General features: G+C 53.7%; 1 protein-coding gene across 1 annotated transcript; it reads left to right on the forward strand.

The window, feature by feature from the left end:
- The first annotated feature begins 6,181 nt into the window (after positions 1-6,181).
- On the forward strand, positions 6,182-7,942 carry LOC132400092 (tanabin-like). The gene is made up of 2 exons (XM_059981169.1): positions 6,182-6,314; positions 6,888-7,942. Exons 1-2 carry the CDS (start codon positions 6,182-6,184, stop codon positions 7,940-7,942), a joined length of 1,188 nt encoding a protein of 395 aa, XP_059837152.1.
- Positions 7,943-23,339: the final 15,397 nt, after the last annotated feature.

The following is a 23,339-nucleotide window of genomic DNA, read 5'->3' on the forward strand; positions in this document are numbered from 1 at the left end:
GCGCGTTCAATCGCTCAGCAGATAGTAATCAATAACTGGGAGGTACGGGTGAATCGCAGCCTTCGTTTGGGAGTTACGAGTTGGGTTAGCGCCCCTTAAGTATTATCTCTATGCTTGAGGCGGCTCTTCTTAATCGTCCCCAGCACTCCCAGGGGGCACAAGATGCGTCTGGCGTACATCGAACCCTCAGCGACCCGTACACATCCCACCACCGCCCCCCCCCCCCCCGTGTCAGGTCTTGAGCTGCCATAGTAGCTCCCATGTTACCCATTCTGGTTCCCACACCCCAGCCCGAGCGAGAAGAGGGAAAGTGCAGGGACCTACTCTCTGCCGAGCTGGGACTGGCCAAGATGGTAGTATAGATCATTATCCAGAGCGGTGTTCCGTCCACGCTTAGCACCATAGTACACGTACTGGTCCAGCGGCGCACTTAATTCACCCAGGCCTGCGAGCCCGCCCGTTCACGACGGACGATGCGAGACCTTTCCTATGTCTCTGGGGTCTTCCCGGCTCCTCGCTGGTGTTTCCTCAAATCCTGGGGGTTAATCCCGCGACCCTGCCCATGAATCCCACTTTAGTTCCGGCCGACCTCCTCATTTTTCCAGAGTTGGGCGGAAATCCCGAAACACTTCCCCCACAGACACACACACCTGTTGGCACCGACAAAGAACTTGGACCCTGAGACACGCAGACCCGCCCAGGTCGGCTCCCGTTGGTCCGAACTTCGAGCCACAGGTCTGGGGATAGGCTTCCCTCAACTGTCAATCATGACAACCTTGCTTCCCGAACTCATCCACCCCCACCTTTGCCCCGTCATTTCTCCTCTACCCCACCCCCCATCACCCACGAGTAACCCAGGTTGTTGGTGTAAACACTGTTCTGTTTAGTGTACATAGAGGGGCAGGACCCATGGATAGGGATTGGCAGAGAAGGTAGTTCAGGTCAGGTGGGACATTTACGGTTTGTACCAAATTCAACGGGGGGGGCATGGAAGGGTTGGGTGGGGTAGGGCAGGTGGGAGAGAGAGAGAGAGAGAGAGAGAGGAATAGGAGGACGGGAAATGGAGTGACAGAGAGAGATGCAGTAAGACGCCAGACCCAGGCAGAATGGGGGGGGGGTGGTGGGGGGGTGTAAGAGAAAGAGAAATGGCAGAGAGTGAGGTCGAACTCGAGTCTCTGTATCCCTAAAAGCGAAAGAGAGATGGCAGAGAGAGGAAGACAGAGAGTGGGGTCGAACTCGAGTCTGTGCCCCTGAGGCAGCAGTTCCCTTGAACGGATTTATCAAAAAGAAGTGAAAAGACAGTGACTTGAAAGACCTGTAGGAGGAAGTCCTGGCTTTCATTGCAGACCCAGAGAGACAAGGAAGGGGAAAACAGATAAGGCAGCAGGCAACCGGCTGCACGTAGGCGATCAGAAGCCCACTGACGCCCATTAACATTAGAAGCGTTAAGTCGAGCTTCTGTGGAAAGCTGGGTGGTGAAGGAGGTCCGATGAGGAGGGAGCGCCGCACTGTAGAAAGGGTGGTGAGAGGGGAGCTCTGAAATGTGAGAGGCGGACATGCCGCGCTGTAAAAGGAGTACCAATGAGCGAGGGCCGCGTTGTGGGCGGGGCTGTGTTGAGGAGCGCCGTGTTGCGGGAGGGGCGGTGCTAAGCAATGGTACTGGGATGTGCCTTCTGTAAAAGACCCGTGGTCAACGGTCAGGACGACACAGAATTCCTGGGGGCTTGTTGCGACCGCCGGCAGAAATGCAGTGTGATCACACCCTGCATCACAGAACCATCCACTCAAGTTAACGGGGAAACAGGCCTTTCGGCTCATGTCCTCTCCGATCAGTGGGCGAATATCCCCACTAGGCAATCATCTCCCGGAATCTGATACCTAAACCTTCTATGTCAATCCTTCTACACGAATTGCATCTTCACCAGAGTTTCTGCAGATGCTGGAAATTTGCTGGAAGTCCGAGAAATCGATGTTCACGCCTGTTCGGTGCTGTCCACCTTCCACTCGGGTCCTCCAGGTTCTCAGACGTTTTAGACAAGCCTGACCCCCGGGTCGAAATACTAGACGTAGGTATAAGGTGAGAGGGAGAAAGATCTTAAAATGAACTGAGGGATAACTTCTCGGAGAATGAGGTGCGTATATGGAACGAGCTGACAGACGAAATGATTGAAGCGAGTATGGTTACAAAAGACATTTGGACATGTACATGAATAGGAAAGATGCTGTGTTGCTCTGTGTACTGGTCAATTATTGCCGCATTGTCTTGCACACTCTTCATGCAATTCAGATCATTACACGGTGCATTGAGGCAGAACATGGTAAAGTAATAACAACATGCAGAATCAGGTGTAGCAGCTACAGAGAAAGCGCAGTGCAGATAAACGATAACGTGGAAGATCATGACGAGGTAGTTTATAAGGCCAAGAGTCCCCCTTATCGTGGAAGAGGTGCATTCAACAGACTTATAATAGTTTGTGGAAGCTGTCCTTGATCCCCAATGACGTCCAATTAAACTAAACCCTTTCATGTCCTTCCTGTTTAACAGCCTCTTAAACGGCTCTATCCTATCTACCTCCCCACCACTTCAAGCAGACGTTCCAGATGCCCAGTATTCTCTGTGCAAATGAAATCACGCCGCCCCTCCCATCTCCTTTAAATTCTCCCCCTTTCACATTAGAGCATGCTCTCTGTTATTTGAATTTCTGCACTGGTGTGTGTGTGGGGGGGGGGGGGGGGATTGTAGTAGGAACTGTCGGTCCAAACCTATCTTCTGCCTTACATTTCTACAAACACCGGGTGCCGAATTCCAGGTGCTGCCAAGGAGTTGTCCCACGACGACTGACGGGTTATTCAAACTCAGACACAAAATCAGCAGGCTTCCCTAGTTGCACTGTGAGAGGTTAGCTGCAGCGTGCAAGGTGTCCCGGGTGTAGTAGGAGGAGGAGTTCCAGGGTTTACGCCCAACGAGGCAGAACATAACAGGAACCAGGCTCCCTTCTATGGACTCTGTCTATACTTCTCGCTGTCTCAGTAAAACAACCAGCATAACCAAAGACCCCACCCACCTCGGTCATTCTCCCTTCTCCCCTCTCCCATCACTCAGAAGATATGTACCACCAGACTCGAGGACAGCTTCTATACAAAGGTCAAAATAAACTGATTTATTATCAAAGTACATAAATGTCACCATATACAATCCTGAGATTCATTTGCTTGCGGGCATTCTCATTAAATCCATATTAGAATAATAACCATAATTGAAAGACGGCACCAACCTGGGCGTTCAACCAGTGCGCAAAAGACAGCGAACTGCAAATACAAAAAGAAGGAAAATAACAAACAAACAAATAAATAGATAAATAAATAAGCAACAACTATTCCACTGCTAGCAGACTCTCGAAGGAACCTCTTATACAATAAGACAGGTCATTGGCATCATAATCTATCTCGTTATGATCTTGCACTTTATCGTTTAGTTGAGCTACAGGTTTTCTACGTTTTATTCTGTACCGTTATTGTTTTAGCTTATTTTAGCTCGATGCATCCTGTAATGATTTGATCTATATGAACACTATGCAAGACAAACTTTTCATTGTATCTTGGTACAGGTGGCAATAATAAGCGAATACCAATGCCAATACCAAAGATAGTCTCTACAGTATTTGCAAGTCGGGATGTTTGGAGAATGACCTGTAGGTGGCGGTGTTTCCCATCTCCTGCTGATGTGTTTGGAAGCTCTGTCGGAGTAGCCTGGATAAGTAACTTTAAACCAGGGGTTCCCAATCTGAGTCCTCGGGCCCTTCGGTTAATAATAAAGGTCCATGGCATAAAAAAGGTTGGGAGCCCCTGTTCGGGACGGTTCACACTTGCAGCCACTGTACGCTGGTGATGGATTATTTTGCGCAATTCTAATCGTCATTGCACCTGGAAGGGCACAAAAAATCACGAGCTGTTACCAGGAACGGAGGACATGAGTTATAAGAAAAGGCTGAATACTTTCCCTGGAGCGAAGTATGCCGAGGGGTGACCTGAAAGAGGTTTATTAAACTAAGGGCCATGGGTTTAATGTGTGAAGGAAAAATATTTAAAGAGGATCTGATGGGTATTTCCCCACAAAGACCATGGAGGCAGTCAATTACAGTTACTACTGTCTATAAAATCTTCAATTCCCGGGGGTGAGGGAAGAACACTCTTTCACTCTTTCAAGATTCCCGGAAATCTTTCACTGTGCCCATGGCATGCTCCTTCTCTAAGGACACACGGACACGAACGCCATCCCGGAAGAGGGTCAAGCAGTTGGCTCTGGCAGAGCCTTCGACAGCCCGCCGCCTGCATCCGTGAATGACCATCTTTGCCAGGCCCAGAAGCGAGCCCACCGGTAGATCCTTCGAGCGACCGTACTGGGTGACCATATATCAGGAGCGCGGAGCTGAAGCGCAACCAAAACCTGAGGAGGAACCCCTTCAGATACTCAAACACTTACGTATGGAATGACCTGCCTGGCAAACAAAAGCTTTTCACTGTATTTCGTACATATGTCAATGATAAAGCAATTAGCCTTACAATTAGGACCCCCCCCCCCAAACAGGTTTAGAGACTGTTATTACCCTACAGACTCATTTTCAAAGCTCAAGTTCTTAATATTTATTTGCAGCTTGTCTTCTTTTGCACGTTCTTTGTTTGTCAGTCTTTGTTAATGTGTAGATCTTTTTGTAAAATCTACTTTATAAATACCTGCAGATAAATAAAATCTCAATATAGTGTATAATAGCATACAGTACTGTATACGTACTTCGTTTAATAAACTTACTGTGAGATTTGCCCGCTTGGGCTTTGACATTAAAAACATAGTTGGAATGGTAGAGAGACAGGAAAAGTTTAGATGAATATAAGCAAGTGGATAGTGTTCCATCGCACGGGCTCGCCGACCCGGTAGCTTCTCTCTCCTCAGACGCTGCCTGCCCTGTTGACTGTTTCCAGTAATTTCAGTGTTTGACAATAGACGATAGGTGCAGGAGTAGGCCATTCGGCCCTTCGAACCAGCACCGCCATTCACCGTGATCATGGCTGATCATCCACAATCAGTACCCTGTTCTTGCCTTCTCACCCTATCCCTTGACTCCGCTATCTTTAAGAGTTCTGTCTAACTCTTTCTTGAAAACATCTAGAGAATTGGCCTCCACTGCCTTCTGAGGCAGAGCATTCCATAGATCCACAACTCTCTGGGTGAAAAAGTTTTTCCTCAACTCTGTTCTAAATGACCTACCCCTTATTCTTAAACTGTGGACTCTGGTTCTGGACTCCCCCAACATCGGGAACAAGTTTCCTGCCTCTAGCGTGTCCAATCCCTTAATAATCTTCTATGTTTCAATCAGATCCCCTCTCACACTTCTAAATTCCAGTGTTTGCTTTAGATTTCTGCAGCAATTTTCCCCATGGCATCTCTGCTGTGCTTAGACATCAGACCATAAGATACAAGTGCTAAATTGGGCCATTCAGTCCATCGATTCTGCTCGGTCCTTCCATCATGGCTGTTCTTATTATCCCTTTCATTCCATTCTCCTGCTTTCTTCCCGTAACCTTTGACGTTCTGACAAATTAAGAAGCTATCAGCCTCCGGGTTAAATACACCCAGCAGCCTGGCCTCCACAGCCGGCCTTAGAAGTGAGTTCAACCGATTCACCGCGCTCTGGCTAAAGAAATTCCTCTTCTTCTCTGTTCTAAGGGGCTATGCCCTCTGGTCAAGGACTCCCCCACTAATGGAAACATTGCACCACGTCCACTCTTGGCCTCAGTATTCGTTGAGTTTCAATGACATCAGCCTGAGAGCTGGGAGGACGGTTCTGAGGTGCTACACAGTTAGCCCCAGCCCCTGGGTGTATGTGTCTGGTCACTATACAAACTCGCCCATTGACTCTAACCTGGTCCCGGGACCCGCCCTCTACTGGACAGAGCGCAGCGCCATCCCTCAGCATAAGAATGGCGAGATGTTCCCAACATTGACAGTCATAAGATCAACTCCAGGGGCAGGAATAAAGTGCAAAGTAGCCGGTGGCTCACCGGCACAAAGGCTGAAGCCGCAGCCCCGAGAAGGGAAGATTGGGGAAATTTTGTCGCTCGCAGTCCAGGGCTCCGAAGACGTGGCCACTAGTAGTGGTGTGGTCGGCGCTTAGAGGCCGGAATGAATGAGAGAACAATTGTGGAGAAGTTTAGAGGCCGGGGCGGTATTATACAATCGGGCAACGATGTAAAAAGCGAAGGGGTTTCAGAGACAGGGAGGCGTGTGCGGACCGTTAAAGAGACGAGTGAAGGGTGTAGGAACTGGAGGGGGTTAAAGTCAGGGAGTGATGTAGAGGTGGAGAGATAGGGATGGGGGAGTCGGGGTGGGTTAGAGAGACGAGGAAGAGTGTAGGGGCCGGAGGGGTTACAGAGACCGGAGTATGGACTGGAGTGCGTTACAGGGACTGGGTGTAGGGACTGGAGTGGGTTAGAGAGACCCTGAGTGATGTACAGTGTGCAGAATAGTAGAATGACGGGGAGGGGTGTCTGGGCCAGAAAGGCCAGACGAGAAGGCATTTAAGAGCCGAAGGGGCTTAGAAATTCTGTGAGTTTTAGGGAGCAGGGAACTTACAGAAACAAGAAGTGGGTTGTACGGGTCGAAGTCGTTCCTAGAGGTAGGGGGATAGTCGCCACAGTGCTGTCGGTAAGGTGCTGGCGGAGAAGAGAAAGGGAGGGGATAGTTGTGGCGAACAGAGGCGAAGGACAGGGAATAAGTTTCAGAGCAGAAGAGCTGTCCGGGGGTGTGGTTTGGGCGGAGTTGGAGTGGGGAGGGCGGGGGAAGTGGGGCGGGGGGGTGCTCAACTTGGCTCTAAGTTCGCTGCCACAAGGGACCGGCGTCAGTCTCCCTGAGCACGAGCTGCGAAGCGGGACGGGTGCGGCAGAAAGCGGCAGCGGCGGCAAAGGCGGTGAATCTGCGGTGCTGCACATGGAGACCGTGTCGAGACAAAGAGAGTTGGGTCAGGAATCGGTGCAGCTGCGGGCGCTGAACGAGCGCCTGGAGTGTTACCTGCAGAGGGTGGCGGTACTGGAGAAAGAGAATTCCACTCTGCGCGACCACATCCAGGCTCTGAAGCCCGGCCCAGATGGAGGGAGGCGGAAGGAGCTGGAGGCGGAGCTGGAGGCCTTGAGGCAGGAACTTTCCGAGGGATTGAGGGAGACCGACCGCGCGGCTCTTCAGCGGGACGCTCTGCTGGAGGAGGTACGCCTGGTGGCGGAGAGATGTTGCGGGGAGGCGCGCCTCCGCACTTCAGCCGAGAAGGAGCTTGCCGAGAGAAGGAGGTGGTTGGAGGAGGAGCAGCGGGGGCGGAAGGGACTGGAGGGGAAAGTCCGGATGTTTCAGGACGAGCTGGGGCACCTGGAGGAAGTCCAGCGTGAGGAGAGGAATGTCCTTCTCCAAGAAACAGCCAGAAGTTCGCTGCGTTGCCCCACCGCTCCCGTGGCAGCGATCTCCCCTCCGGACCTTCGGCTTTGCCTGGGCGAGGTCGACCTGAAATGGACGGAGGCGAGGGACTTGTACCGCGACGAGTTGACCCGGCTAGAGCGCGTGGTGTCCGAGGCTGGCCTGAGGCAGGAGGCGGCCCGGGAGGAGACGAGGCTCAACCGGCACCGGCTGCAAGGTCTGCGCGGGGAGCTGGAGGCACTGCGGGAGAAGAGGCGGCAGCTGGAGGAGAGGCTGAGGCAGCAGAACAGAGCGAGCGAGCAGGACACGCAGCGACTCCAGGTTAGGCGCTTGGAGCTTGGCGGGGCAAGGGAGCGCGAAACGACGACGGTTCAGTTAGCGGCGCTGGAGGGTTCACTCCGGTCTCCGAGACCGGAGGCGGGGTGTGTGGGGGGGAGTGGAAGAGGGAGAGTTCGCAACGGCGAACGACACCCGAGAGGATGACGGGTCCCACTTTAACATCACAGCGGCGGGCGCTCCCTCGGGACTGGAGCGTCGGCTGGAATGGTTTGCCAGTCCTTGGGAGAGTGGGGTGCCAAAGGGAGGGGGAAATAGGGGTGATAGAGATTCGGGGGAGAGGGTGTTGAGGGTGCGGTAGGAGTGGGAGGCGTGAGGATGGAACGAAAGGGGGAAAAGTTGTGGTTGAAGAGGGGCGGGACTGGATGGGGAAAGGAAGGGAAGGGGAAGGACGGGATAGGGAGTGGATATGGAGAAAAGGAGACGACGGGAAAGGGATTGGGGACGATGGAAAGAGTGGAGAGATGGATGAGTGGAAGGTGGGGGTGGGACGAGAAGGGGAAATGAAGAATCAGGAATGGGTGGAAGGGTGCGTAGGGGGGCTGAAGAGACGGGAGAGAGGAGTAAGGACGAGGAATGCAGAGGGTGGGGGCTGGTGAAATCACATCGGAATCCCGTCCCCACCCACTGTAGAACATTCCCACTCTGCTGCTGAGCCCAGGCTGCCTGCCTGATTAATAAGGATGTCATCTTCTAGTACGTTCCACCCTCACACCTGTTTCACGGGGGGGGGGGGGGGTTACTGACAGTCCTGCTGCGTCACCCTGCGAATGGGCTGTGCGGCCGTCACAAGTTCAGTCACACGGACCCGCAAATAGCGATGCGTGATCCGATGGGGACTCCCAGAGGAATTCACCTCCCCCACCCCACGTTCGCCCAGTAGCCGTTTCCCACTGGCAGTCCACGGGGCAGGGACCGCGGCCGGCTGCATCCAGAGAGTCGGGTATTTAGAAAAGGGAGGCGCCGTGATCCACTCTTACGGGGTGTTGGTGTGCAGCGCCTGGGGTTCTGCGCACAGCTTTGGTCCTCTTGTTTAAGAAAAAATGTATGGCATTCCGGGACAGTCCGGAGCAGATTCCCTGGGTTGGAGGGTTGTCCTGTTAGGCGCGGCTCAATAAATTAAGAAATTAACTTCCTCGGAGTTTTGAATGAGAGGCGACCTTACAAAAAGTCTAATTATTCTGTTGCTTGTCGTGGACTATGAAACTGTGCAACCCACGATGTCTGTGCCGATCATGATGCCAGATTGAACGAATCCTCTCTGCCAGTACACGGTGATCCATATCCCGCCACTCCCTGCACTTCCGCGCGTCTGTCTAAAAGCCTCTTAAACGCAATTACCAGATGTTTTCACCGCCCCCCGGACATCCGACACTATGTGTAAAAAAAAGAACAAAATTGTGCCACATGTTTCCCCGCCTTGAATCTAGTATTTGACATTTCTGCCCTGGTGAAAAATTTCTGAGCATTTACCACTCCCTCGGTGTCTGACGTTCGGGGGGGGGGGGGGGGTGGTCTGGTACCATCTATGGAAGGGATGCTTCGGGCTGAAGGGTCTCGGCCCGAAAAGTCGACTCTTTATCCCTTCCCGTAGATGCTGCCTGGCCTGCTGAGTTGGTCCAGCATTTTGTGTGTGTTACTCCGGATTCCAGCATCTGCAGTACCTCTTGTGTCCAAGACTGCTCGGCCTCTCATAGGCGCTTCACACACTTCCCAATCTAGAAAATATCCCGGCAAACCTCCTCTGCACCGTAACCCAAACCTCCTCAAACTTCCTGTAATGGGGTGACCAGATATGTAGAACCCCAAGTACAGTCCAACACCGAGGCGGGTGTGACGTTGTTTCCTCGTTGGGAGAGGCGGTAGTGATAAAATTAAGGGAAGTTATTAACACTAGGGGTGTGTTAGATTTTATTGCAGAGAGTGGTGAGTCGAGTTCCCTATATCGCAGTATAATGAGGCTGGGTCATTGGGGTGCTTCGGGAAAATTTTGATAACTTTAAAAAGCAGTCATTTAACGCCCAATCTCAACAAGGGACAGCACGAAAACAGGCCAAGATCACCCACCTAAGCTTGTAATATAGGTTCATTAACCACCCACACGACCTTCCCTGATCTCTGACCTCATTGCCCCTTCCAGGCAACAGTAGGAGAACTGGAACGGGAAAGGGAGACCTTGGCGGCCAAGATGGAGCAGATTGTGGAGGAGCAGAGGCAACTGATGCAAATGAAACTGGCACTGAGTCTGGAGGTGGCCACCTACAGGTAAACGCATTCTGACCCCTCTCCCACCCAACCAGCCTCTCTCCTCGCGGCCATCTATAGGTAAGAACCACCCTTCCCCCCCCCCTCACCACCTCCACCATCATCACCACCTGGCCTCATCTCCTCCCCTTCGCCCCTCGCGGTCACCCACAGATAGCAACCACCACCTCCCCCACCCCGCCTCCCATCCCTTTCCTCGGCTCTGTGCGGCCACCTACAGATGACAACCACTACCCTCTCCCCCCTGCTCCTCCCCTCCCTCTACTCGTTTCCTCGTGGCCACCTAGCCGCCGTGCACAGCAGACTCGCAGAAGCGTGTGAAATGGCACCTCCAGTGCTCCGGGCAGAGATGTTGGGGCCACGATGTCGTGTGGCGTCCATCTCACGGGGTCGCTGTGAAGGTGAGGGATATTTAACTGTTCCTCCATCAGCATCTGGACTTTACCGCACAGATGTTAGTAAGTCCCGCTCTGACATTCTCACCCGTGGTGTGAGGGGACATTCTTACCCGGGAGAAGGGCAACAGAAATGTAGGGGCTTCATTCACTCAGATTGAGTCCCACCCATCCACACGCTTCACCCAAACCACGCCTCATCTCACGCGCGACGCTTCCTCCCACCTGCCCTTTCCCTTGAAGCGCTCCCTCCGTTTATCCCAATTCCTCTAATGAAATGCGGAGGCCCCTCACTTTTGTTGCTCCCCTTCCATGTGATGGGGGGGTTGGGGAAGGTTGTTCCACGCGCATAGCCTCTCACTCGGCAGCAGTCCTCCGGGCTTTCATCTGGGACGGTAAAGGGTTAAGGTGTGCGGGGATTTGAAGGCTGGGGGCCGGGATGAGGATGATGTAATGGCCTCAGGCAGAAGAATGGGAGTGAGATCACTGGGAGCGAATGGGAGGGTTCGGGATGGAGAGCGGAGGGAGGGGCCTCGCGGAAACCTTTTCAAAATCGAATCCTTTCACAACGATGGGACGTGGGAATGTTTGCTGGAACGTCTCTCATCTCCCGAAAAAAACTTTCCGAATACATTAACAGACACGTCTCTCTCTCTCTCTCTCTCTCTCTCTCTCTCTCTCACACACACACACACACACACACACATACACACACACGCACACACACACATACACACACACACACACACACACACACACACACACACACACACACACACACACACACACACACACACACACAGAGGGACATACACGTATATAGACAGACTTAGGGACACACACAGATAGACAAAGGCAAACACGTGCACAGACACCCGGGGTAGATGCGCCAACACACATAGGCAGATACACACATACAGAATTAAAAGCACTGGCAAACGAACAGACACCAGACACTCAGGGGGAGGCACACAGATATAAACAGAAACCCAAACGCGCGCACACACACACACACACACACACACTCACACACACACACACACACACACACACACACACACTCACACACACACACACACACACACACACACACACACACACACACACACACACACACACACACACACACACACACACACACAGAGTTCGGGCCAGAGCACAGCTGCGGTTCAGACCGGGCCCCGCTGCTGACCTCCGCGCCCCCCACGTGGGAGACACGCCGGTCATTAACACCACAATGGACTGGCGCTACAAGGGATTTCTTTTGCCGCCTGCAAGCGAGCCATTCAGCGGGGATTAACCTTTAAATGACTCTCACACTCTCTCCTCATTTTCCCTCACACTCAGTTCATCTGGCAGCCTACCCATACGACTGACCCTTAATCTACACACCCGCCTGTCCCTCCCAGATCTCCTCCTCTCCTCTCAGACTCCCGCTTCCTCTCGCTCTCCTCCTTCCCTACTCCACACTCGTCTCTCTCTCTCTCTCTCGAAAATCAGTAAACTACGGCCTGCTATTTACCGGGCTCAGATCCAATTGCACAATGACAACCATCCTACTCCTTGCCCCACCACCTCACCTGCCCCTTTCTCAGCCCATTTCTCATCCCCCCTCGCCGCCTGGACGTAAGCGTGACTTCAGTTCACCAGATGATACCAACCTCCACCCCGCAACCGCATTCAGCACCTCTGGAGACTACAGGGTTAGCTATGCTTAGATTTGCGGTGCCGGATCGGGGGGCACAATCCTCGGCCATATATGAGCGGAAGGTTCCGGGTTCCAGAACTCAGGGTCGGGGTAACCAAGGGACGGCGAGGTCAGGGACACGAGTAAGGCCTGCTTTTCCTTCACAGAGCGCTGCTGGACACAGAAGCCCAGAGGATACACTCGTCAGCCGGGGCTCGGGGACTCCCGGCGTCACTGCGCGGTAAGGTGGGGAACGTGGATCGATACCGCAGAAGTCCGGGCCCTTAGTCTCAACCTAATCATGGCCGGCCCCACCGTCAACAAAATCCCCTGATCGTAACCGTTCCCCGCGCAGCCCCCGTAACATTCTACCGATTTGTGCTCGTCCTTGTATTTATTCGTAACTGTTATTCAGCAGGGATTCAGGCCCTTCGGCCCAACTTGACCATACTGATCAAGCTAGCCCTTCTTTGCGCTCGTTTGTCCCGTATCCCACGAAACGTTTCCTATCCATTTTAAACGTTTTTGTACTTCTCTCCCCCACTTTCTCTGGCAGTTACTTCCATATATGGACCTCCCTCTTGGTGGAAAAAGTTACCCTTTAGATACCATTTTCACTTTTCCCATCTCACCTTAAACCTATACCCTTTTGTTTTTTTACCCCCTTTCCATTCGGAAATGTCCAGATTCACGCGATCTATGCCCCTTATGATTTTCCACACTTTTCTATTGGCACCCCTCAATCTCCTACACTCCCAGCCTACCCACACTTTCTCTAATCCTCAGGACTTCGTGTCCTGCCAACATCCCCATAAATCTCTGCACTCTCCTCAGCTTAATGAGAAGTTCCCTATCACAGAGGGACCAAAACACTAACTTCTGCAGCTGCGAGATAACGTCTGGCTGATAATGCCCTGACTGATGAAAGTCAAACGCTTTCTTACGCCCTGTCTACCCGTGACACCGCTTCCGGAGAACTATGAATTCTTGCTCTCAGTTCCCTTCCCATGGTACCCCACCGTACACCCTGTCATGTGGCGTATTCTGATATATATTCGTGGGTGGAGAGGGCAAGGGAGAGGCCAAAGGGTATGTTCCTTTGGAAGAGGGTGTGTCTAATGGCGAGAGTCCTCAGCGGACATCACTCACCTCTGCTTGTCATTCCCAGATGCGCAGTTGGGATTCCCCGGCGGGAAGGGCCTTTCCACCGAGATACATTTGGCTCCGGTCAGGCTAGAAGCTGGAAACGCCTGGAGATCTGCTCACCCGGAAGCGGTGACCCTGCCATCCGGGTGGAAAGAACGAAAAGCCTTCACGGACTCAGCCCCGACGCGCACCGACAGAGCCGCCGAAAGGACCGGGAATGGGTCAGTCGCGACCTGGCCGGGAGAATTCCCCGCGGAGAGAGATCTAGTAGACGGAGAGAGCGCACAGGACGTTCCTTTGGGCGGTGGTGCGAGAGACGAGGCCGACAAATGTCCCGCGGATGATCGGAGTTCGGAGACTCCGGACCAGGAGAACATTGCGACAAAGTTGTTCACCAAGCCCGCGGCTCATCCACCCTTAACGGGCCTGCTGAACGGGGACATTGCCGAGCCCGGGGCGGACGGAGGGAGACCACATCTTTCTCCACCATTACCTACCTGCCCTGAGTCGGCACCCGAGGACTCTGGCCATCCGAACATCGGCGCGGACCAATTCAACGGAGAGCTGAGGGACCCTGTGGAGGGCGATTCTGATTCCGATTCACTGCGCGAAGTCCCGGACTCTGCTACGTGCCAAAGCGGTGATTTCGGGGAAGTGACTGAACGGCCCGTCGAAGTCGCATTGTCTCGGCAAGGAACATCCGAAGCGAGACCGGAGAAGGAGACACGGAGTGGTTCGGGCGAGGGTCGGTGGTCCGAGGAGGCGATCGCATTCATTAAGGAGGATGAACTGGAAAAGGAGGAGGGGACCTCGGTCGAAGTCCAATGTCTTACGGCGGCGAATGTCCCTTGGGAAGATTCGGCGAGAGAGGCGAGACCGGAGAAATTGGAGACCAGACGACTGAGTGTCGAGATGGAGCGGATAAGAGAACAAGACGATGAGGAGGTGGAGAGGATAAGGGATCAAGACGATGAGGAGATGACGGCGGAGAGTCTACTGCACGGTGGCGAGGATGCGCCGAACACACACGAAACTAACGACCCAGTCGATAGAGAAAGCGGCGACGGGGCGGTGGAGGCAGGAGCGGTGGGAGAGAGTGAGGCCGGCTACCCCGAGGGATCCGGAACGGAGGAAGGACAACTCAGCGAAAGCTTCCAGGAGCCGGAGGTCGAGGTGGCCAGGGTCGAGGAAAGTCAAACGGACAAGAAAGTCTGCGCCATCCCAGCCCACGAAGACCTCAGTTCAGGGGAAGAACTGTCAACTGTCATGGAAGAGGCTGTGCTGATGGAAAATCCGGCGGCTGAGGATGGAGCTTCTGAAGGATGGAGACCGGAGATGCCTGGGGAATCTATTCAGCAGCATCCAGCCGAAGGAAGCCCCAAGGTGAAAGAAGAGGAGGTCTTCGGGAAGGAGGAGGAAGACCACCCGGAGCCGCCGACTGAGGGGATGGAGGCGGAACCCCGATCGGAAGCAGTGGACGCGCCCCTCAGATGTGAGGAGATGGCGGAGGTGAAAGTCGATTCGGAAGGAAGGTTCAGTCTTGAGACAGACCCCACCCGTGAAGAGCAAGAGGTGGAAGAGAGGGCCCCAACATCTGTAAGTGCGGAGGAGCCGATGGACTATCCGCAGGAAGACCGGGATGGCAAGCCCCGGGAGAACCCAGAGGAACTACTCACTGTCGTGACTCCGGTAGAGAAGCAGTTTGAAGCCACCTCGGAACCGTGGACCCAGCGGATGGAGGCGGAATTCCGGACTGAACAGATGGACGCGTCTCTTCGGTGGGAGGAACCAGTGGAGGACAGAATGGACTCAGAAGAAAGGGCCAGTCCCGAGAAAGTTTGTTCCCGTGAGGAGCAAACGGTGGAAAAGAGGGTCCCAACGCACCATCCGCAGGGAGGTGGGGACGACGAGCCTCGGGAAAACGCATCACTGAGCTTTGGGCCCCGGGCGGAGGAACGATCGACCGAAGGGATGGAGACTGAATCTCGGCCTGAAGCAATGGACGTGCCCCTCCGGCAGGAAGAAATGGCGGAGAAGAGGGTCCACTCGGAAGGAAGGGCCAGTCCGGTGAGAGTCACCACCCGTGAGGAACAAGAGAAGGAAGAACGGGTCCCTACACCACTATGTGCCGAGGAGCCGGCGGACCACCCGCAGGGAGACCAGGACGACGAGTCCCAGGAGGACCCATTGTGTCTTAGGCCTCGGGCGGAGGAAGAGGTAGTAGAACAGCATCCAGAGGCAATAGACGCACCTCTCCAGAGCGAGAAGACGGCGGAGGCGCGGCTCGATACGGAAGGAAGGGCCAGTCCCGAGACACTCACTACCTGTGAAGAGCCAGAGGTTGAAGTGAGCGTCCCAACACTAGTTTGTGCGGGTGAGACAGCGGACCACACGGAGGGAGACCGAGACGGCAAGCCTCGGGAGGACGCAGTCGAATCACCACGCCTTGGGTCTCGGGTGGAGGAAGAGGGGGAGGTGGAACCCGCTCCGGAACTATGGACTGAGCGGTTGGAGACGGAACATCGGCCGGAGGCAATGGACGCACCCTTCGAGTGGGAGGAAACGGCAGAGATGAGGATCGATTCGGAAGGAAGGGCCAGTCCCGAAAGAGTTCCCGCCTGTGAAGAGGTAGAGGTTGAAGTGAGGGTCCCTACACCAGTATGTGCGGAGCAGCCAGAGGTCCACCAGCAGAGAGACCGGGACGGGGAGCCCCAGGAGAAGCCAGAGGTATCACTAGGTTTTGGGCCACGGCGGAAGGAGCAGGAGGAGGAAGCCGTCCCGGGACCGTCGACAGAAGGGGTGGATTGGCCCCAATCAGATGCGGCCCTCCGTTGGGAGGAAACGGCGGAAGTGAAGGTCGAATCGGATGGAAAGGCCAGCTACGAGTGGGTCACCATTAGTGAAGAGGCGAGGATCCCTACACCAGAATGTGCGAATGAGCCAGCAGATCACCTGCAGGGCGACCGGGACAACGAGCCTCGGGAGGGCCCAGAGGAATCACTCAACCCCGAGTCTACGACACATGAGGAGATTCGAGCCGCTTCGGAACCGTGGACCGTGGGGTTGGAAGCGGAATCCCTACCGGAAGAAGTAGGTGTGCCCCTCCCAGAGGAGGAGAGAATGGAAGGAAGGGTAATTCCCGATAGAATCACCCCAGAAGAGGTGCAAGCGGTGGAAAAGAGGGTACTAACGCCAGTATGTGCCGAGGAGCCAATGGAGGAGCGATTGGAAGAAATGGCCGTTCCCGACAGAGTCACTCCGGATGAGGAGCAAGCGGTAGAACAGAGGGCACTAACGCCAGTATGTGCCGAGGAGCCAATGGAGGAGCGATTGGAAGGAAGGGCTGTTCCCGACAGAGTCACCCCCGATGAGGAGCAAGCGGTAGAACAGAGGGCACTAACGCCAGTATGTGCCGAGGAGCCAATGGAGGAGCGATTGGAAGAAATGGCCGTTCCCGACAGAGTCACTCCGGATGAGGAGCAAGCGGTAGAACAGAGGGCACTAACGCCAGTATGTGCCGAGGAGCCAATGGAGGAGCGATTGGAAGAAATGGCCGTTCCCGACAGTGTAACTCCGGATGAGGAGCAAGCGGTAGAACAGAGGGCACTAACGCCAGTATGTGCCGAGGAGCCAATGGAGGAGCGATTGGAAGGGAGGGCCATTCCCGTCAGAGTCACTCCGGATGAGGAGCAAGCGGTAGAACAGAGGGCACTAACGCCAGTATGTGCCGAGGAGCCAGCGGAGGAGCGATTGGAAGAAATGGCCGTTCCCGTCAGAGTCACTCCGGATGAGGAGCAAGCGGTAGAACAGAGGGCACTAACGCCAGTATGTGCCGAGGAGCCAGCGGAGGAGCGATTGGAAGAAATGGCCGTTCCCGTCAGAGTCACTCCGGATGAGGAGCAAGCGGTAGATCAGAGGGCACTAACGCCAGTATGTGCCGAGGAGCCAATGGAGGAGCGATTGGAAGAAATGGCCGTTCCCGTCAGAGTCACTCCGGATGAGGAGCAAGCGGTAGAACAGAGGGCACTAACGCCAGTATGTGCCGAGGAGCCAGCGGAGGAGCGATTGGAAGAAATGGCCGTTCCCGTCAGAGTCACTCCGGATGAGGAGCAAGCGGTAGAACAGAGGGCACTAACGCCAGTATGTGCCGAGGAGCCAGCGGAGGAGCGATTGGAAGAAATGGCCGTTCCCGTCAGAGTCACTCCGGATGAGGAGCAAGCGGTAGAACAGAGGGCACTAACGCCAGTATGTGCCGAGGAGCCAATGGAGGAGCGATTGGAAGAAATGGCCGTTCCCGTCAGAGTCACTCCGGATGAGGAGCAAGCGGTAGAACAGAGGGCACTAACGCCAGTATGTGCCGAGGAGCCAATGGAGGAGCGATTGGAAGGGAGGGCCATTCCCGTCAGAGTCACTCCGGATGAGGAGCAAGCGGTAGAACAGAGGGCACTAACGCCAGTATGTGCTGAGGAGCCAGCGGGGGAGCGATTGGAAGAAATGGCCGTTCCCGACAGAGTCACCCCCGATGAGGAGCAAGCGGCAGAACAGAGGGCACTAACGCCAGTATGTGCCGAGGAGCCAGCGGACCACCTACAGGGAGACCGGGAAAGCGAATCCCAGGAGAACTCAGAGGTATCACCAGATCTTGGACCTCGGGCGAGTGAGGAGTTAGAGGAACTTCGGCCGGAGGCAGTGGACGTAACCTTCCAGTGGGAGGAGACGGCGGAAGCGAGGGTAGATTCGGAAGGAAGGGCCAGTCCCGAAAGAGTCCATGAAGAACTAGAGGCTGAAGTGAGTTTCCCTGAACCAGTTTGTGTGGAGGAGCCAGCGGACCACCCGCAGGGAGACCGGGACGGCGAGCTCCAGGAAAAGCCAGAGGTATCACTAGGTCTTGGGCCTCGGAGAGAGGACCAAGAGGTGCAAACCGTCCCGGGACCATCGACAGAGGGGAAGGAGATATCCCGATCGGAAGTAGTGGATGCGCCCCTCCGTTGGGACGAAACGGCGGAAGTGAAGGTCGATTCGGAAGGAAGGACCAGCTATGAGAGGGACACCACCAGTGAAGAGCCAGAGGTGGACGAGAAGGTCCAAGCACCAGTAGATGAGGAGGAGTCGGCGGACTACCTTCAGGGAGTCCGGGACAGCGAGCTTCGGGAGGGACCAGAGGAATTACCTACCCTCGAGTCTACGGCAGGTGAGGTAATTCCAGCCGCTCCGGAACCGTGGACCATGGAGACGAAAGCGGAATCTCGGCCAGAGGAAGTGGATGTGCCCCTCCCAGCGGAGGAGCTAATGGAAGGAAGGGCCATTCCCGACAGAGACACCGCAGATGTGGAGAAAGCGGTGGAACAGACGGCACTAACGCCGGTATGTACGGAGGAGGGAATGGAAGGAAGGACCGTTGTCGACATAGTCTCCCCAGATGAGGTTCAAGCGGTGCAACAGAGGGCACTAACGCCAATATGTGCGGAGGAGCCAGCGAATCATCCGCTGGGATACCGGGAAGGCGAACCCCGGAAGAATCCAGAGGATTTAGTCACCCCCGAGTTTCCGGCAAAGGAAGAAGAGGTGCCCGGGGCCCCTGGGCTGAATTTCAGTGAGGAAGCGGGGACCGTCCCCGGAGATGATGGAGAACGGAAGGAGTGGGCGGGCGAGTTTGTGGATGAAGCGGCACAAGTCCTGGAGCCTAGATCAATTCAGATGGACGCAGGCCATGTACAGGAGGAAGATGCGGAGTTGAAGACTGCGGCAGTGGGGGAAGAAGAAAGTATCGGGGCACAAGATACCGGCTTCAGTGAGGAAAACCTAGAGTCCGGAGACCTGGAGACGGTGATACGAAAGGATAAGAGTGATCTGGAGGTGGCAGAGGGGGAATTGGAGAGGGGCTTAGCCGACCAGGCGCAGATCCCAGGAGAAGTGACTGAGCCGGAGACAGAGGCGAAAGGCGCTGAGATCGAGGATGAACCGGCCATCCAACTGAGAGCTTCGGTCTCTGCCGATGAAGACTCCCCGCAAGTGAAGTCAATAAGTCTTGCGGAGATGGAGCTGGCTGAAGATGAAGATACATTCCGCGTGGAGGAGGTAGGCGCCGGGGAGGAAGTGCCTCTCGCCTCGGCTGAACTAACTGAACCCGGAGAAGAAATGTCCGCAACCGCTTCGGCTCTCCCTGATGGGCCAGAAGAAAAGGGCATTTCAACCTCGCCAGCTGCACTGTCCTTGGGCGAGAAGCCGACGGCCCAAGAAGACCAGGCGTTGAGAGACTCCCCAGAGGGAGCTGAAGACCGGGCGCTGCCTCCATCCAGCCTGTCAAATATTCTCCGGGAAACCCCAGGCTCGGAGGACCAGTCACTGGCCGAATGGCAAGAAGATGTAGCTCAGGCATGCGCACTCCCATCCCAAGGAACTGATGTGCAAGAGGACTCTATCCCTTGGGAAGAACGGCCCGGTGGGTGCCAGCTGATAGGAGGGCTCCCCAAGGAAAGCCCTAGCGCTGGTGCAGAGGTAGAATCCCAGGGCCAGGAGAGTTACGTCTCCCCTGACGTGGATGCGGAGGGTTCCCCAACAGGACGTCTGACCCTGGAGGACAGTATGGGAGTCGATGGCCTGGAGACTGAGGAAGCAGGGAATGTGGAAAACGTGGACAATTTCCAAGACGCGGCAATCCCCAACTGTCCTGGAGACCCGACAAGGATCCAACCAGCGAAGGGGGAGAAACCGGCTACAGCCGCAGAGCAAAATGCATCAACTGGTTTTCAAACTCCAGGCATCCTCTTGCCCGACCAAACCGAGATTCAGGTAGCTGCGAACCCGGAATTTCAACGAGTGGACAGCGATAGACTTGAGGTGGCCGACCAAGAGAGGCCACAGGGAAAGGAAGAAGCGGAGGACCAACATGCCCCGATTTTGGAGTTAGCAGCAGAGAGACCGGGCCGAGAGCAGGATGCCGGATGTCCACTGGAGGAGCGAGAGAAAGTAACGCTTCGGATTGAGGCTGCGGGCTCGGGGGAAGGAGGGATACCTGTGAAAGGGGAGGGACAACCCACCGAACCCCAACCAATGAATGAAGTGTGGGAGCCCGCATCCTGTCCCGAGACTCTCAGCCACCCTGAGGACCTCGACGACGAGGCGTTAGCCGGTGAGGAACCCTTGGTCAACCGTCCAGGGAAAGGCAAGGATGAAGGTGACGGCTGCAGCGTTGACCTGCTCCTCATCCCAAAGGAAGCGAGCCTATCCCGGGACCTGTTCCTCGCCTCGCAATCAACGAGCTCAGCGCAGGACACCTGGACGGCGCAGGATCAGGAACCGCGGCCGGACACTCCCCTGGTTACCAACGACAGGCACCTGAACGGGGTGCATGATTACAGCGAGGTCCCGGCCAAGAACGACGGCAGGGCGGTGGAAATGATCGCGACCGCCTACCACTATTGGTCTTCTGAGGACGAGTAATCACCACTTAACACGTGGAGCCAACAGAACCCGAACAACGTACCATCCGCTAACCCGCCCACCCCCTTCACAGAGTGTATACCGCGACTCGGAAACCGCAGACACTAGACCCAGTCTCCGCTGAGGCTAGCCCGGGTGATTAATTGGAACTTTCAAACTAGGTTCCGGCTGGTAATGGGTTAAACGGGTTGACTGTGGGAAAGCGGTCCGGCTACCGGACACATCCCGCCTGGAGACTATTAGCGTTTTTTTAAATCAACTTGTGTTTAGCTGTGGGAGAATGAATAAAGGCGAACTGAAGTTTAAGAGATTTGCGTGCGCAGCTTGATGTCAGGGACAGAGGGAGGGGGGAAAGCGAAGCATGGGCTGGGAGGAGGTGGAGAGTCCGGTCTTTGGGAGAGAGTGCAGAGGCAATTTCAGCAGGTGTTGCCTGGATCAGAGGACTGGCTGGGCTTGTTTACCCTGGATTGAAGGAGACTGAGGGGCGGCCTTTTATAAAACAGTACTGGACATCGATGGGATTGACTGCTTTTCCCATGATTGGGATATCAAACACAAAAGGGGCAGGTTTAAGGTGAGGGGGAAGAGTTCGAAAAGAGATCTGAGGTCTACGTATTTTTAAGACACTGGGTAGTTGATATTTCAAACACCAGAGATTCTGCAGATGCTGGAAATGCAGAGCATCACACAAAAAATGCAGGAACTCAGCAGGGCAGACAACATCTATGGAGAGGAATAAAGAGTCAGCAGTGCAGGCCGAGACCCGTCAAGATTTCAAAGTAAATTTATTATCAAAGTACATATGTGTTACCATGAACAATCCTGAGATTCGTTTTCTTGCAAGTATTCACAGTAACCACAAAACAGTAACACAACAGAGGCAAAAATAAAACTATGTCACAGGAGCAGAATCGGGCCACTTGGCCAATTGAGTCTGCTCCGCCATTCCATTATCCCTCACAACCCATTCTCCTGCCTTCTCCCTGTAACCTTTGATGCCTGATTTATCAGGAATCTATCAAGCTCCACTTTAAATATACCCAAATGACCTGGTCTGCTCTGCCGTCTGAGACAATGAATTCCACAGATTCAGCAGCCTCTGGCTAAAGGAAAAGTTCCTCATTTCTGTTCTAACGGGATATCTCTCTATTCTGAGGCTGTGCCCTTTGGTCCTATACTCCCCCATTATAGGAAACATCTTCGCCACATCCACCCTAGCTAGGCCTTTCAATATCCAATCGGTTTCAATGAGCTCCAGTGAGTACAGACCCAGAACCATCAAACGCTCTTCATACGTTAAGCTGTCATTTCCAAGAGCATTCTTGTGAACCTCTTTTGGGCCCTCTCCAATGTCAACATCTTTTCTTAGATAAGGCTCCAAAAATGCTCACTATATACCTTGTGGTCTGACCATTGCCTTTTAAAGCCTCAGCATCACATCCTTGCTTTTGTATTCTGGTCCTTAAGAAATTAATCCTAATATTTAATTTGCCTACTATACCACCGACTCAACTTGCAAGTTATTTACATTATATTCCATCTGCCTTCAGTTCCGTCATCCAAATCATTGACATATAATGTGAAAATGAGCGGACCAAACACCAATCCCTGCAACACTCCATTCATCACCGACAACCAACCAGTAAAGGCCCCTCTATTCCCATTCTTTGTCTCCTGCCAGTCAGCCAGTCTCCTGTGCATGCTAAGCATTTTCCTTCAATACCCTGGGCTCTGATCGTGTTAAGCAGGATCATGTGTGTCATTTTGTCAAAGGCCTTCTGAAAATCCAAATAAATAACATACGCTGTCTATAATGCCTACTGTTTCCTCAAATAATTCCACTTGTGTTGCATAGTATTTTGTCATGTGCCTCCAAGTACCCGAAAACTCATCCTTAATAATAGACTGCAACATATTCCCAACCACTGAAGTCAAACTATAATTTCTTTTCTTCTCCCTCACTCCCTTATTGAGTAACATTCGCAATTTCCAGGACTCAGGGACCATTCCAGAATCTAGTGATTATTGAGAGATCATTACTAATGCCTCCACAATCCCTTCAGCCACCTCTTTCCTACTGTACATGGTTATGTCCGAACCTTAGGTTTTGTCAGCTTGTAAAGTGTAATGCAAATAATAATGGAAGATATGACCCTCCATGGAAGACATCACCAAATTCTGAGCAGACGAGATGTCAACAGGGCAGCATCGAACGCCTGGCTCAGAGTTGGGGACGGTTTCCCAGAAACAGGGGAGTTCCCTGTGGCAATGCAGAACCAGGTTGTTAACACAAAATACAAACTCGTAAAAGACACCATGCCTTACTATAATTACAAGCCTGATCTAATTTTAGAATCAGTTCCAACAAATTATATTATGACCTATCCATTATTACAGATAAGACAAACCATAATACTGTCTGATATAGTATTACAGGATAAACAAGCAAGGAAACTTAATAGATATAGTCATTCCAGACGCACACAGCATACAGAAATCAATACCAGAAATATGTTGAATTAAAAGAGGAAACTGAAAGACTTTGGAACATGAACAGGGTATACTCTGTCCCAATAGTAATGTCTACAACTGGGATAATCCCAAAGGC

This window comes from Hypanus sabinus, chromosome 9 (assembly GCF_030144855.1).
Source record: "Hypanus sabinus isolate sHypSab1 chromosome 9, sHypSab1.hap1, whole genome shotgun sequence".
Lineage (NCBI taxonomy): Eukaryota > Metazoa > Chordata > Chondrichthyes > Myliobatiformes > Dasyatidae > Hypanus > Hypanus sabinus.